This window comes from Heterodontus francisci, chromosome 8, assembly GCF_036365525.1.
Source record: "Heterodontus francisci isolate sHetFra1 chromosome 8, sHetFra1.hap1, whole genome shotgun sequence".
In the NCBI taxonomy this organism is placed as follows: Eukaryota; Metazoa; Chordata; class Chondrichthyes; order Heterodontiformes; family Heterodontidae; genus Heterodontus; species Heterodontus francisci.
In genome coordinates, this window is record NC_090378.1 from 68,820,058 (window position 1) to 68,837,541 (window position 17,484).

The window sequence follows — 17,484 nt, forward strand, 5'->3', positions numbered from 1 at the left end:
GAGGTCATGAATACATCCTACAGGCACCGCTGATGTGGTGTTAATAGTATGGGAAGAAATGTGATTGTGTAGATGCTCTGGGCATGATTAGATAGGTTAAAGTGGAACCAGATGATGGCATTTCATTTAGCTGAGCAATAAAGGAGCATATTGGTTTGGTCAACCATGCAAAAGACTGCAGAGAGAGTGAAGAGGGAAAATACACCAAGTTGTGACACTGGTCAAGGCCATTTTGGTGTTCTAGCACGGGTAGAAACCTAATTGCAGAGATTAAAATTGCAGGAGAGATCAGCAATCTGGAAGGCAATAACACATTCCAGACCTTTGGAGAGATCAGGAGGTTAGAGATGGTAGAGTATTTTTCAAAGATAGGGGTCAGGGTTGGTTTTGTTGGGATTAGGTGATAATGGCCATTTTGAAAGGGAGGGCGGCAGTATCTGAAAACAGGAAGCATTCATAATGTCAGTTAACACTGGGACCAGATAGAGAAGTTGGGTGGTCAGTAGTTTATTGGGAACGTAGTTGAGAGGGATGACATTAAGTATGATCTTGGGGTGGCCTCTGATCTTCCTCCACTATGTTAACTCCATACTAATTCTCCAGGGTTCTTCCCTCATAGCAAAGCAAGGGATATAGTTCACATGATCCTCGCCCTCTTGCCTCCATCGACATGCTGTTACATGCAGGCAGATAGGTAAAGGACAAATGTTGCAAAGAGGAATCTGACAGACATGCACCACCCAAGTGCCATGGTCAACAGCTACTTTATATAGAACATAGAATATTCAGATATTGCTGGCAAGGTGCCTGATAATTGTTCATTGCCACATGCAATAGGCCACAGAGCACACACATATTGGCCTGGCAAAACTCAAGTGTACCTATGCATTTTAAAGTATTTGAAGTCACCCTCTATGATAATTCTCCAATTTAATATTTATTAAGATGCTCTGTACAGGGCTATCTGAATGAACCCCTGCCAGCATTATTGTCTTGTAAATTATCCCATAGCAAATTAAGTGATATGTGAGTACAACTTCCTTTGGCGACCTAACTATACTGACAAATGTTTTCAGTTCTTTGTGGACATCTGCTTCAGTCCCAGTCTACATTTGGCTAGCTATGTGTAGTGTTGAGCTGTGTTTTTAAGACTTCATTAAATGATAGCCGCAGGCTTTACATTCAGATTCAACATAAACACCATTTATTGTCTTACTTATCTACATTGCATGATCTCAGGTCCCGGTCTTTCCTCGCTGGTGTGCATATGAATGCTCTTTGCAAGCCATATGTTTGAGTATGTCCCTCAAAATCGTGTCTCCTCCTTATATATGTATGAAGATATTATCAGTGGCCTGATCTCTTAACAGTACAATTTCTTAAAGGTGAAGTCACCACTACACTCCATTAACCTCTTTTAAATTTTAAGATTCCTCCTTTTCTTTAAAGAATAACAATTGTAATCTAGCTGCTTAATTATGCAAAATTATATTGAGCAAAACTCAGTTGGACTGAAGTTTGAAATTTGGAGGGGAGAGGTTTCAGGCACATCACCCTCAATGCCAGACTTTGTTCTCACCTGGATCCATTCATCTTTGATGCATCTTTAAATAGGACAGGTAATCAATGAGGTCTCAATGATCTTCTCTGTGGATCTTGCAGGATTGATCTTTTTTTTTAGAATATTACAGTGCAGTACAGGCCCTTCGGCCCTCGATGTTGCGCCGACTTGTGAAACCATCTGACCTACACTATTCCATTTTCATCCATATGTCTATCCAATGACCACTTAAATGCCCTTAAAGTTGGCGAGTCTACTACTGTTGCAGGCAGGGCGTTCCACGCCCCTATTACTCTCTGAGTAAAGAAACTACCTCTAACATCTGTCCTATATCTATCACCCCTCAACTTAAAGCTACGTCCCCTCGTGTTTGCCATCATCATCCGAGGAAAAAGACTCTCACTATCCACCCTATCTAACCCACTGATTATCTTATATGTCTCTATTAAGTCACCTCTCCTCCTCCTTCTCTCCAACGAAAACAACCTCAAGTCCCTCAGCCTTTCCTCGTAAGACCTTCCCTCCATACCAGGCAACATCCTAGTAAATCTCCTCTGCACCCTTTCCAAAGCTTCCACATCCTTCCGATAATGCGGTGACCAGAACTGCACGCAATACTCCAGGTGCGGTCTCACCAGAGTTTTGTACAGCTGCAGCATGACCTCGTGGCTCCGAAACTCGATCCCCCTACTAATAAAAGCTAACACACCATATGCCTTCTTAACAGCCCTATTATCCTGGATAGCAACCTTCAGGCATTTATGGTTATCTTGGCTATGCTTGATTTGGGTGAGCTGCTTCTTGAGTTGTTGCAAGTATGAAATCTTCAAAGTTGTCTTTGTCACTTTCTTCTGGAATTTGTTTTAGCATTGACTCTTTTGAAGGTGGTCACATTTCTCTTCACAATGCAGTTTCCTCTCTTTGCTATGATCATGCTGCCTTCTCTCTGACCGATCATAAGCACTCCTGGCTCAAATGGTGATCTAATTTTCAATGTTTTCTCTTGCCGAACCAGGACTGTCTCCTTCTTTTATCTCACTATCTTTTGCTTGCATCCGTCGGTCTGCATGCATCATTATCCTCTGTTTTTGACTCATCTCTATCCCTCAAGCTTTCTGTTGAGTGCATGTAGGATTGAGTAGGCATGAATTATGGATTCTTCTTCAGAATGTCTTCTTTCGTCAGATTGTTCAGTCCTCTGATCGCAATCAGCTTCAATTCGCTGGCAGTTTCAAAACTTAGCAGATTTCCCTTGCTTGAGTCTATAACATGGAACTCAGTCTGGCATGTGGACCCATGGGAGGATCTGAGAGTAACTTGGATGATCCCTAGGACCAGAAGAGGGGTATCTGATCATAGGAGAAGATTTTAGATATCAGCTTGTTCAATTGCAGTTTCAGTTTTCTCTAACTCATGGAATGCTGGGCATCCATTATGTCGATTGCTGCTCCTGAGTCAATTACTATAGAGATTGTCAAATTGCCTATGAACGCATTGCACATGGGCAGGCATCGATAATTGTGATTGCGAGCAACAAAAATCTTCTCTTATGCTGAGAATATGTAATCGTCTTGCTGACATTCAACTCTATTAATGTCTTGTGCAGGCTTCAATCTACATACTCTTGCAAAATGTCCCACTTTACACTTCTTTCCTCTCACAGGACAAGTTTTATAATGAGGATATGCACCACCGCAATGATTGCATGTTCAAACATGAGGTGACTATGATCTCTGTCGTGATCTTTCTTGACATGCCTCGAACCTTTATCTGGGATTCATCTGTGCCCTTGTGTTTGGTGTCTTTCTCTGGTGAAACCAACCTCTTATAGCATTCATGGATTCTCTCAACAATCCTGACCTGGCCTCAGGAGATTCGCATCTTATGTTACTTGCCTTTTTCCCTTCTAAGACTTCAGCTTGTCTTTCACTGGCTTCCAGCATTCTGCCAATATCGAATAGTCTTTGCAAGTTTAATGATTCATCCTCCCTAAGAGCTTGTCTTCTTAGTCTTGGTGATTGGCAGGTCATAATGATCTGGGAGATGATTTCTTTGTCCACATCTGTGAAGTTGCAATTCTGGCTCAGACCTGAATCTCGTCACGTAGTGGTCAAGGGTCTCGCTTGCTTGCCTGAAGACATAAATTTTGTAGTGAGGATTTGCCCTCAGTTGAAAATATCTTATTAAAGCATTCTTCGCTGCATCATAATTCTCATCAGTTCTGGTGTCTGAGTGTATCGAAGATATGCCAACCTTTGGTCCAGCAAAGTGCAAGAGTAACGCTCTCTTTCTTCAGGATGTATGGATATCGAGTCGCACCATTAGACATTCGAATCTTGCTAGCCATTTGCTCCAGCGTGGCCCTTGGTTGCTGTCTGTCTCTATAAAGGCTGGAAAGACTGGCAGTTGTTGCACATACATTGTAATTGCAATTGCTTCAATCTGGAACAAAACCTTTTTTTCTGTTCCAGCCCAGGTTTTCTCTTTATTCCAGTTCACGATTTCTCTCTGATCCAGTCCTGGTTTTCTCTTGACTTTTTTGTCTGTGTTTGCTTTCTGTCCTTGGATCGTTCTGTGCCTCATCTTTTTTTTCTCCTCATTACCAGAAGAATGTAGTGTTGTGCTGTGTTCTTAAGTCTTCTTTAAATGACAACCGCAGGCTTTATATTTGGATTCAACAGAAACACTATTTATTGCCTTACTCATCTACATTGTATGATCTCAGGTCCAGGACATTTCCCCGCTGGTGTGTGTATGTGCTCTTTGTAAGACATGTGCCGAGCGTGTCTCTCAAAATGGTGCCTTTACCTTATATATGTCTGATGATGTCATCAATTGCATCAGTGGCCTTATCTCCTAAAGGTATGGTTTCTTAAAAGTGAAGCCATCGCTACAGTACATTACAATGTGGGAGTTGGGGAGGGAATGAGCCAAAAAACGCCTCTGTTTCATAAGCAATGAAAGATGCAAAATCCAATTAAAAATTAAAGAATTTTCAAATTTCTTCAATGCCTCAGTAGGTAAATGTACTGTCCAGTGTGGATCTGCGGCAAACTTGCTGGAACATGCACATAGTGGACATTAGATTAAAACAAGTTTGTGTTTGACTGTGATGTCCCTGGGTTGGACAGCTTGATGACATTCACTGTCCGTGTTCATTACAAAACACTGGCCACTTGGGTGGAGAGTGGTGTCCATGAAATTGTATACTGGCAAGAGTCAATGCCATCAGGACAGAAAGAAAAAAAATTGGAGTACAAAAAAAATGCCTGTACTGGTGAGTTACTGGTGGAGCTTTCAAATTATGTTCATAAACAAACTGGTGCTATTTTTAAAATGGTGACATCATATATGTAATTAAAAAGCTGAGCTCTCAAAAATGGTGACAAGCGCCTCATTAGAAGTAGTTCCACAATATAGTCCAGCTTTTGTTCTGAATTCAGAGCAGAGGCAGCAATAATGGAAAAACTGCATTTAGCATTTATTATTTTTAATTCTCCCTCACCTCTATCTTTGATGCCCTAGTCCCCAATAAAACCAATTCTCTCTTACCCTGCTCATTATCCTGGTACAGCCCTCACCTGCTCTCCCTTAAGACCAAGGGACACAGACTTGACAGGATATAGCAGACAACTGGTTTAGCCATTCACCACCAGATCTGGCTGGGCCACTTAAAACTCTATCATCTGCTAAAATTGTGCATTGTTCCAGGATCATTCTGGAATGCAAAGATAATCCCTGGCTTCTTTTCTCGACTGCAAACAGCCTTCTCAACCCACTTGTCTCCTCTGTCTCCTCCACCCTCACCTCCAACAATAAGTGTGAGAAACACAAGGATTTCTTTGTCACTAAGATCAATTCAAGCAGCTGCCTCTGCCATGTCCCTCCCTCCCACTAGTCCACCTGGCCAAACTTCCTATAATGTTCCCCCCTGCCCCAGCTCTGAACTCACATCTTTCTCTAGTTTCTCTCCCATCTCTCCTCATGCCCTCTCTGAACTCATCTTTTCCCTCAACCCTATTCCCACTGAACAGCAAACCACCCAAATTCCCCTCCTGGTCCCCATGTTAGCCGATATTATTAATGATTCTCTCCCTTTCGCCTTTAAATCTGCTGTCATCACCCCCCTCCTCAAAAAACTAATCCTTGACCCCCACCTTCCTTGCAAACTACCGTCCCATCTACAACCTTCCTTTTCTCTCCGAAGTCCTTGAATGTGTTGTCGCCTCCCAAATCCATGCCCGTTTTTCCCGGAACTCCATGTTTGAATCCCTCCAATCAGGTTTCCGCCCCTGCCAAAGTACCAAAACAGCTCTTATCGAAGTCACAAAAGGCATCCTATGTGAGAGTGACAAAGGTAAACTTTCCCTCCTCATCCTTCTTGACATGTTCACAGCCACTGACACAGTTGACCACACCATCCTCCTCCAACACCTCTCCACTGTCGTCCAGCTAGGTGGGACTGCTCTCACCTGGTTCCATTCTTATCTAATCGTATCCAGAATGTCACTTGCAATGGTTTCTCTTCCTACTCCCACACCGTTACCTCTGGTGTCCCCCAGGGATCTATCCTTGGCCCCCTCCTATTTCTCATCTACATGCTACCCCTCAGCGACACAATCCGAAAGCACTAGTTTTCAAATGTACACTGAGGACACCCAGCTCTACCTCACCACCACCACTGCCTCGCTCAACTCCTCCACTATTGCTAAATTATCAGACAACTTATCTGACATCCTGTACTGGATGAGCAGAAATTTCCTCCAGTTGAATACTGGAAGACTGAAGCCACTGTTTTCAGTCCCCGCTCCAAACTCCATTCCCTAGCTACTGACTACATCTCCCTCCCTCGCAACAGTCTGACATTAAGCCAGTCTGTTCACAACCCTGATGTCATATCTGACCCCAAGATGAGCTTCCAACCACATATTCGCACCATCACTAAGACTGCCTATTTCCACCTGCAAAACATTGCCTGACTTTGCCCCTGTTTCAGTTCATCTGCTGCTGAAACCCTCATTGATGCCTTTGTTACCTCTCGACTTGATTATTCCAATTCACTCCTGGCTGGACTCCCACATTCTACCTTCTGTAAATTCCATGTCTTAACTCACACCAAGTCCTGTTCCCCTATCACCCCTGTGTTCTCTGACCTACACTGGCTCCTGGTCAAGCAGCGTCTTGATTTTAAAATTCTCACCCTCATTTTCAAATCCCTCCGTGGCTTTGCCCTTCCCTATCTCTGTAATCCCCTCTATTTCCACAACCCTCCAAAATATTTGTGCTCATCTAATTCTGAATTCCCTCCCTACACATCTCCGTCTCTCGACATTGCTTTCCTCCTTTAAGACACTTCTTAAAATCTACCTCTTTGACCAAGCCTTTGGTCATCTGACCTAATGGATGAAATTTTACACAGGAGCGGGCTAGAGGCGGGGGGCAGCGTAAAATTGAGTGGGAGGTGGGCGGGGTCCCTTTGCCTTCCCATCCCCGCTGCAATTTTACAGACAGCGGCGGCGGTGACAAATGGCCCATCCGCCCCAGGCTAATTAAAGACCATTAAGTGGCCAATTAATTGCCAATTAAGGGCCTCCTCCCACTGCTGCTGGTATATTACCAGTGGTGGACGGGCACTTCACCAGCTGCGAAGGTTGCCCAGTAAAACCTGGCCGTCTCCTTGTGGACTGGGGAGGCCCTCCTGATTGGACATCCTGTGCTGCATGGAGGGCTCCCCCCGCAGTACAAGCCACCCCTGCTGGAGCACATCCCACGCCACCCCCCGAACAACATCACCCGCCTCGCCAGGGCCCAGCTGACTCTCCCCGGCAAAACCCCACACACTTACTTCTATTTTGGGCACTCTTCCATTGCTGCTCCTGTCACTAGGTGCAGTCCCAGCAGTGGTCACCACTCCTGGTGACGCTGCTGGGACTTAAGAGCTGCTGGCCCCCTGATTGGCTGGCAGATCTTGGAGGTGAGACCTCTTGCCTCAGAGGGGTGGAAGTCCTGCCTGATGCCAATTAAGGGCCCGAGCCTCATAAAATTATGGTGTGCCTTCCAGGCCCGGTGGGCGGGCCTCCGCCCCAAAGTAAAATTCCAGCCATTATCTACTTATGGGCTTGGTGTCTTATTTTGTTTTATACTGGTCCTGTGAAGGGCCTTGGGGCATTTTATGTCAAAGGTGCTACATAAATATAGTCTATTGTTGATGGTGCTAGGGCAGTCCATATAGAATAATATCTAAATTGAATTGCTAGCCTGCATGGCCAGAGCAGAGGAAGAGTCCGGTCAGTGCTTCACCTCTAGAGGTAGAGAAGCAAACAACTTGTGAGGTGCTGTTTGTGAGGAACATACAACAGCTAGTTCTATGTTCCAGTGATCTCCAATGGCTGACCTATAATGGAGTACCAGCCTGCTTTAAAAGGATTGAACTATACAAAAATATCCTGCATTCAATTTTCTTCAATGAAAAAAAAATACACTGGAATTCTGAGATAAAAACAGGAAATAGTGAAAACACTCAGCAGGTCAGGCATCATCTGTGAAGAGAGAAGCCAAGCGAGGTTGGAAGGGTCCAAAGGATATAACCTGATTTGTCATCTGGCCTGATACTGTATCCTTCATCATCAACTTCTGGGGAATTCTGAAAATCAGACAAGTAATATAATGAAACACTTAGAAGATTTTCAACCATTCGTGATTTCTTGTGGCTTTGCTCATGTACAAATTTTTTGTTGTTGTTGCACATTGGGAATGGAGTGATCAGCAGTATCTGCCATCTATGACTCAAGCTGTTCATAATCTGAATTTCAGGGGAGCAGGGTTTCATCCTGCCTGGACCCATATATTTAACTAAATTTTAAATAAACTTCATTTTGTAAATTGTTATGGTTATTTCAACTTATGGCATTACATTTTCAGTAACAATGTCAAATGGCAAGAGTTATTTCAACTTAGAGAGAGAGAGAGAGAGAGAGAAACTTTCAGACCATCAGTGAGTGCTGGATTGTAACGTTATATACCAGAGGTGAAAGGTAAATGTGTATCTCACTGCACCAGCCAATTCCTCCCAGAAATTTCATTTTTATATCACTTTTTCATATAAATTGCTGACATATCAACTTGTATGACTAAGACAAACTGTAAACTAACTTCTGATGTGGCTTTGTTCTTTTTCCTCAGTTTTATTTAGCACATGTTCACTATAATACATAATAATTATTCTGGCTATGATCCTCCAAACGATATATTGAAAAAACTTCAAATTTATTTACTTATATTGAATACTCCTCTTTATTTTGTCTTTGATGTTGATGGCTTCTATGAAAACATTCTCTTTCTACTTTCAGTTGCAGTGCTGTATGACAGCTGGTCCCTTTAATTAAACAGGTCTCATTTCAGTGTTAATAGAGAGCAGGTGATACTCATTATAGTTTTGCATTTAAGGGCTGGGTTTTTGCCGAGTGGGGGAGTTGCCTCTGGACAGAGAGTTAGTCCAGAAGGGAAGAGTGGGAACTGATATTTGGAGTGAACTATGAATTTACAATTAAACATTTTGCTGAATGTACATCTGCCTGTTTAACACTGAATCTATGCAAACTCTTCTAATTTGTTCTATCCTCCAACTCTTATTCTGTTCAATGTTGGCTGCAAAGGTTCATGATCTGGTCAGCACATTTTCAAAATGATTACCTGCAGTAATAACTATACAAATGGCCACAAACTCTTTTTAAAGGCAATTAGATATTAGCTGCAACAAGATGATTATTAATGGATATCGGGCTTGAGCAGGAGAGTGGAATAAGAACAGGTAATTTCTGTTGAAAAACAACAGCACAGATTTGATGGGGTAAATGGCCCATTTCTGTATGATAAAATTGTGATTCCATTAGAGAGAAACCAAAAGTAATAGAAAAAAAACACATTTTCCCTTATGTCATCATTGGGTCACCTATCCCCTTGAAAAGTGTGAAATGATAAAATATTTACATTCAAGGAAGGGCATTCAGCTCATCTTAATTCATCCATTCAGAAGGATCCGACAGTTCCTGTCCCTACTACAGCTCCTGTTTCTTAAAAGCTTCCAGGGTTTTCACCTCCTCTACTACTTTATCTAGAAGTCCATTCCACATGTTGATCATACTACGTAAAGAATTTCGTGCAGCAGCCCCAAATTTAGGAACATAGGACTTAGGAGCCAAAGTAGACCATTTAGTCCTTCAAGCCTGCTCTGCCATTCGATAAGATCTTGGCTGATATGGTTGTGATCTCAACTCCACTTTCCTGTCTGCCCCCCCGTAACCCTTGACTGCCTTGTCTATCAAAAATCTATCTAACTCAGCCTTGACTAAATTCAATGACCAGCCTCCACTGCTTTCTGGGGAAGAGAATTCCACAGGCTAACAGCCCTCAGAGAAAACATTTCTCCTCACCTCCATCTTAAAAGGGATACCTCTTATTCTTAAACTGTGCCCCCTAGTTCTAGTCTCCCCCACTAGAGTAAACATCCTCCTGGTATCAACTCTATCAAGTCCCCTCAGGCTCTTATGTTTCCATAAGATCACCTCTCATTCTTCTAAACTCCAACAGGTATAGGCACAACCTGTTCAATCTTTCTTCATAAGATAAGCCCTTCATCCCTGGAATGAGTCGAGTGAACCTTCTCTGAACTGCTTCTAACACAATTATATCCTTTTTCAAGTAAGGAAACCAAAACTGTACACAGTACTCCAGATGTAGTCTCACCAATGCCCTGTACAGCAGCAGTAAAACTTCCCTACTTTTATACTCGATTCCCTTGCAATAAACAGCAACATTCCATTTGCCTTCCTAATCCCTTGCTGTACCTGCATACTAACCTTCTGTGTTTCATGTACCAGGACACCCAGACCCCTCTGTACATTTCCATTTAAATAGTATACTGCTTTTCTATCTCTGTCCTGGGATTGCTGCAGTGTTCCAGTGAACATCAACGCATGCTCGAGGAACAGCATCTCATTTACCGATTAGGCACACTACAGCCTGCCAGACTGAACATTGAGTTCAATCATTTCAGAGCATGACAGCCCCCCATTTTACTTTCATTTTTAGTTATTTTTTCTTCCTTTTTTTAACATTCTTTTTTACATTTTTTACAATCCTTTTTTTTGCATTTATTTCATTTCATCTTAGTTTGTTCAGTTTGCTTACCCACTGTTTTTTTTCAGGTTTGCACTTGCTGCTGTTCAATATTCAGTGTATTCACACCTAATCTGTACTAATGCTTTGTCTTTCAACACATCATTAACATATTGTTTGCCTTTGCTCCATGACCTTTTGGTCAGCTATGTGGCCTGGTCCAATCTAGACCTCCTTTGTTATCTCTTGCCCCACCCCCACCTCACTTGCTTATAACCTGTGACTTTTCTAATATTTGTCAGTTCCAATGAAGGGTCACTGACCCAAAACGTTAACTCTGCTTCTCTTTCCACAGATGCTGCCAGACCTGCTGAGTGGTTCCAGCATTTCTTGTTTTTATTACTGCTTTTCTATTCCTGCCAAAGTGGACAAGTTCACATTTTCCCACATTATACTCCATCTGTCAATTTTTTGCCTCCTCACTTAACCTATCTATATCCCTTTGTAGACTGTTTACCTCCTCTTGCCAACTTACTTTACTTCCTATCTTGGTGTCATCAGCAAATGTAGCTACCACACATTCGGTCCCTTCATCCAAATTATTGATATAGATTGTAAATAACTGAGGACCCAGCACTCCACTAGTAACAGCTTGCCAACTTGAAAAAGATCCATTTATCCCTATTTTCTGCTTCCGGTTAGCTAATCAATCCTTTATCCATGCTAATATGTTACCCCCTACACCATGTGTTCTCTTCTTGTGTAGTAACCTTTGATGTGACATCTTATGGAATGCCTTTTGGAAGTCCAAGTACACCACATCTATAGGTTCCCCTTTATCTACCTTGCTTGTTACTTCCTCAAAGAATTCTAATAAATTAGTTAATCATGATTTTCCTTTTACATAACCATGTTGACTCTGGCTGATCTCATTATGATTTTCTAAGTATCCTGCTATAACTTCCTTATTAACAGATTCTGGTATTTTCCCTATGAAAGATGTTTCTATATCTGTAGCCTATAGTTTCCTGCTTTCTGTCTCCCTCCTTTCTTGAATAAAAGTGCTGCATTTGCTATTTTCCAATCCACTGAGACTCTTTCAGAATCTAAGGAATTTTGGAAGATTATAACCTCAACTATCTCTGCAGCCACTTCTTTTAAGACACTAGAATTCAGGCCATCTAGTCCTGGCGACTTGTCAGCCTTTAGGTCTAAGAGTTTTCCCAGCACCTTCTCCCTAATGATAGTGATTGTTTTAAGTTCCTCCCTCTCTTTCATCTCTTGATTTTCAAGTATCTGTCTTTTACAATGAAGACAGACCAAAGACTGTTCAACACCTCCACTATTTCCTTGTTTTCCATTATCAATTCCCCAGACTCACTCTCTCAAGGGCCAACACTAGCTTTAGTTACTCTTTTCCTGTTTAAATACTTGTAGAAACTCTTACTATATGATTTTACATTACTAGCTAGCTTTCTCTCATACTTTTCTTTCTCCCTCTTTGTTTTAGTCACTTTTTGCGGGTTCTTACAATCTGTCCAATCTTGTGACCTACCATTAATCTTTGCAGATTTACCTTTTACTAATTTGAACCCTTATTTTATTATTTGTTCATGGGATGTGGGCATCGCTGGCTAGGCCAGCATTTATTGCCCATCCCTAATTGCCCTTGAGAAGGTGGTGGTGATCTGCCTTCTTGAACCACTGTTGTCCTTGGTGTGTAGGTACACCAACACCAACAAGCTGTTGGGAAGGGGGTTCCAGGATTTTGACCCAGTTACAGTGAAGTAACAGCGATATAATTCCATGTCAGGATGGTATGTGGCTTGGAGGGGAACTTGCAGGTAGTGGTGCTCCCATGCATCTGCTGCCCTTGTCCTTCTTGGTGATAGAGGTCGTGGGTTTTCAAGGTGCTGTTGAAGGAGCCTTGGTGAGTTATTGCAATGCATCTTGTAGATGGTACACACTGCTGCCACTGTGTGTCGGTCATGAAGGGAGTGAATGTTGAAGGTGGTGGACGGGGTGCCAATCAAGTGGGCTGCTTTGTCCTGGTTGGTGTCAAGCTTCTTGAGTGTTGTTGTAGCTACACGCATCCAGGCAAGTGGACAGTATTCCATCACACTCCTGACTTGTGCCTTGTAGATGGTGGGCAGGCACTGGAGAGACAGGAAGTGAGTTACTCGCAGCAGAAGTTCTAGCCTCTGGACCTACTCTTGCAGCCACAGCATTTATGTGGTTGGTCCAGTTCAGTCTCCGGTCAATGGTGACCCCCAGGATGTTGATATTGGGGGATTCAGCGATGGTAATGCCATTGAACATCAAGGGGAGATGGTTAGATTTTCTCTTGCTTGAGATGGTCATTGCCTGGCTGTTCTTGCAATTTACTTTGAAGTTATGTTCTGGATTTATATTTTCCAGTCCTTAGCTACCTTGCATAAACTATAAGATTCCCTCTCATACATCCTTCAAGTCTGGATAGTTCATGCTACTCCAATCTTGCCTGATAACTCAAACCTTTAGTTCTATGGATCAACCTCATGGCTCTTTATTGCACCACCTTTAACTGTCTGCTTTATTTCTCAGCAACCAGAATGGACACAGTACTCAAGGTGTGGTCTGACCAAAGAATTGAACATCTCCCCCTTTTCACAATCTACATACACCTTGACAAAACTGCTCTAACAACTGTACTATACTGGCCAGTATGCTGTTAATATTAAATGAGGATAGTAGCCTTTGGGTCAAAGCAACAGGAGTTTATTTACAGAGGTATTATCTCTAAGGCATCTACATTAACACTGAGCCACACTAGCTTCAGAATCATGACATCACAACGTCTGATGTTGCTTAAGGTCTATATAAATAATCTACCCAGCAACAGCTTATGCATATTATACTACAAAAAACCCTTGTTTTCTACCTTTCAGCCAATTCATTATCAATTCTTAAGATTTACTCAGAATCCCTCTTTGATGTCCTATACTCTGATATAAAAATGGATCTCTTCATGGAATGCCTGCCTTGAAGAGGTTCTGTTCCTCTCTTTGTCATGATTTCTACAAGGAAAGGGTTAATCAGACTGACTTGAACTGTGTTAATGTAATACTGCTATTGATTTGTCCTTTTATCATAATAATGTTAGCTTTTACCCTTTGTTTGTTAAATAGGGGAGTATGATGCTTAAATTGTAATACCTTAAAATAGTTTAAAACGTGTACAAAGATAGAGACCATAGGACCCTTGAACTGAGACTGACCCTTATAGCAGCAACACATTTTAATAGGAAGTAACCACTCGCTTAATATGAGAAGTTAATTGGAGACATGCCATTGCACATTTGTTCTCAAGTTGCAGGGAGATTGTAATCACTGATATGGGTGCATGGACAACAATTAATCCTGTGAAAGGAAATCATCTTGGTAAAACATCATCCTTTGTCATTAGTGTTTAGAATTAAGCTAATGTTGAATGGAACAGAATGAACGTCAGACTTATAAACAAAGGTTTCACTCGTTGGATTAGTAATTATCATCGAATTATAGAATGTTGCACACAGGAGGCCAAATGGCCCATCGCACCAGTGCCAGCTCTTTGGTAGAGCTATCCAATTAGTTCCACTGCTCTTTCCCCATAGCCCAGTAAAAACTTTTCCCTTCAAGTATTTATCCAATTCCCTTTTGAATATTACTGTTGAATCGGATTCCATCACTCTTTCAGGCAGTGCATTCCAGACCACAACAAACTGCTCTGTTACAAAAAAGATTCCTCACACCACCACTGGTTCACCCTTAAATCATTATCCTCTGGTTACTGACACTGCTGTTGCTGGAACCAGTTTCTCTTTATTTATCCTGCCAAAAAACAATCATTTTGAGCACCTCTATCAAATCTCCCCTTAACCTTCTAAGCTCTACGGAGAACCACCTCAGCATCCCCAGTCTCTCCACATAACTGAAGTCCCTCACCACTGGTACCATTCTAATTAATCTCTTCTGCACCTTCTCCAAAGCCTTGACATCCTTCCTAAAATGTGGTGCCCAGAATTGAACACAATACTCCAGCTGCAGGTTAACCAGTATTTTATAAAGGTTCATCATAACTTCCTTTCTTTTGTACTCTATTCCTCAATTAATAAAGCCCAGGATCCCATATGCTTTTAAACTGCCTTCTCAACTTGTCCTGCCACTTTCAAAGATTGTGTACATACATCCCCAGGGGTTTCTCTGGTCCTGCATTCCCTTGAAAATTGTACCATTTCATTCATATTGCCTATCCTCATTCTACTGACTAAATTTCATTTCACAGTTCACTGTGTTAATCTACATCTGCCATGTGACTGCCCATTCCAACAGTCTGTCTATGTCCTCCCGCAGTCTGTTACTATCCAACTTATTGGGTACTACATTTATGAGTTTTGTAACATTTGCAAACTTTGAAATTATGCCCTGCATACACAAATCCATAAGAACATACAGATTAGGAGCAAGAGTAGGCCACTCGGCCCCTTGAGCATGCTCCGCCATTCAATAAGATCATGGCTGATCTGTTTGTAACCTCAACTCCACATTCCCGCCTACACCCGATAACCTTTCACCCCCTTGCTTATCAATAATCTATCTACCTCTGTCTTAAAAATATTTAAAGACTCTGCTTCCACTGCCTTTTGAGGAAGTTCCAAAGACTCATGACCCTCAGAGAGGGTCTCGGTTTTAAATGGGCTACCCCTTATTTTTAAAATAGTGACTCCTAGTTCTAAATTCTTCCACAAGGGGGAACATCATTTCCACATCCACCCTGTCAAGACCCCTCAGGATCTTATATGTTTCAATCAAGTCACCCCTTACTCTTCTAAGCTCCAGCGGATACAAGCCCAGCTTGTCCAACCTTTCCTCAGAAGACAGTCCGCCCATTCCAGGTACCAGTCTAGTAAACCTTCTCTGAACTGCTTCCAACACACTTACATCCTTCTTAAATAAAGAGACCAATACTATACACAGGTCTCACCAATGCCCTGTATAATTGAAGCATATCCTCCCTACTTTTGTATTCAATTCCCCTCGCCAGAAACGATAATATTCTATTAGCTTTCTTAATTACGCGTTGTACCTGCATACTAATCTTTTGTGATTCATACACAAAGACACCCAGATTCCCCTGCATCTCAGAGCTCTACAATCTCTTGCCATTTAGATAATCTGCTTCTTTTTTATTGTTCCTGCCAAAATGGACAATTTCACATTTTCCCACATTATACTCCATTTGCCAGATCTTTGCATACTCACTTAACCTATCTATATCCCTTTGTAGCCTCATGTCCTCCTCACAATTTATTCACTTTCCTACCTATCTTTGTGTAATCAGCAAATTTAGTAATTTAGTCCAGGTCATTGATATACATCAAAAAGTACAGTGGGTCTCATACTGACCCCTAGTACGGTTTACCTTCTTCAATCTGAAAAAACAACTGTCCTTCATTATTCTCTGCTTTCAGTTCCTTAGCCAATTTAGTATCCTGCTGCCACCATCCCTAATTTTGCTGACAAGTCTGTTATGTGCTACTTTGTCAAACTCCTTTTGAAAGTTAATGTACATAACATTAACCACACATGAACAGACCCAAAGACTGGAACAGCATAGTAGGCTGAACAATTGGTTAGTTGGCATCCTTCCATCTACAAAAGATGATGGACACGCAGCAACCAATCCATTTAGGTTGGGTGTCTTCTCTTGGTGCACCTTTGTTGATGGCTGTGAAGGGTAATCTTTGAGAGGCAGGTTTTGCCACAAGTGCTGCACGTGAAGCTGCCAAGTGACGCTGTGAGTTGTTGTTTTTGACGTTGGCACCTGTTGCCAAGCTGCTGTAGCAACTGGTCATCATGGTAGTGCACACCAGTCCACAGGATGTGTCACCATTTCTCTCTTTCACCAGCTAGTGACTGCCAAGTGAGACAGTCGAAATTTAGGGCCTTCATGTCATGCTTGCAAGCATCCCTGAAGCAGAGCTTTGGGTGCCCCACTGGTCGTCTGACCCCAGCTAACTCGCCATACAGAAGGTCCTTGCGTATGCGACCATCTTCCGTCCTGTGGACGTGTCCGATCCACCGAAGCCACCTCTGTTCAATCAGTGCCAACACACTTGGGAACTCAGCCTTCGAAAGGATTGTCACATTTGTGATTTTGCCCTGCCAGGATATACCCATAATGCACCACAGATAGCGAAAATGGAAATTATTGGGCTTCATTTCCTGGTAGCTGCAAGTCACCCATGTTTCACAGCTACATAGCAAGGTGCTGAGAACAGAGGCCTTATAAATTATCAGCTTGGTCCTAAGGGTCAGCTTGGTGTTATACGATGGTGACCAATTAGACATAATGAATCCCAGAGGAGTAAATAATGAAGCACATACCTCAAGATAATAGGAAAGCCACGTATGATATCTTGGGGAAGAGATTTTTTAGCAATTGAGTGGCCAGTTGGCAGGTAGGCTGGCTAGCCGCCTAATCTCTCTGGTGGGGGGGCCCGGTCCATTTTGAGGGTGGGACCTTAACATGCTGCTGGTGAGTTTTACACCCTGAAAAGGCATCCTGCTGCAACTAGTCAGTTCCAGGCCAGCAGAGTATTAGGGAATCTAGAGGCTGACCTAGTCAGCAGAGATGTAGGGCTGCAGGTGGGGAGGTGATCATAGAGAAGGTAGTCAGGGGTGGCAGCAACCCACTCCTGTTACTTCTGACCACACAAAATAATTTAGACTTACCTTTTTTGTGACCTCCTCATCTTGACTTCCAGGTTTTACTCAGTGAAGTAC

At 42.4% G+C, this 17,484-nt stretch overlaps 1 protein-coding gene across 1 annotated transcript in view; it reads right to left on the reverse strand.

Annotated features, from left to right (window-relative positions):
• Positions 1-17,484, reverse strand: part of sgip1a (SH3GL interacting endocytic adaptor 1a) — a 182,431-nt gene that overhangs the window by 112,334 nt on the left and 52,613 nt on the right. Inside the window, exon 8 of the mRNA XM_068038061.1 lies at positions 8,147-8,204. Within this exon, the coding sequence (XP_067894162.1) occupies positions 8,147-8,204 (58 nt within the window). The remainder of the gene's footprint in view (positions 1-8,146; positions 8,205-17,484) is intronic.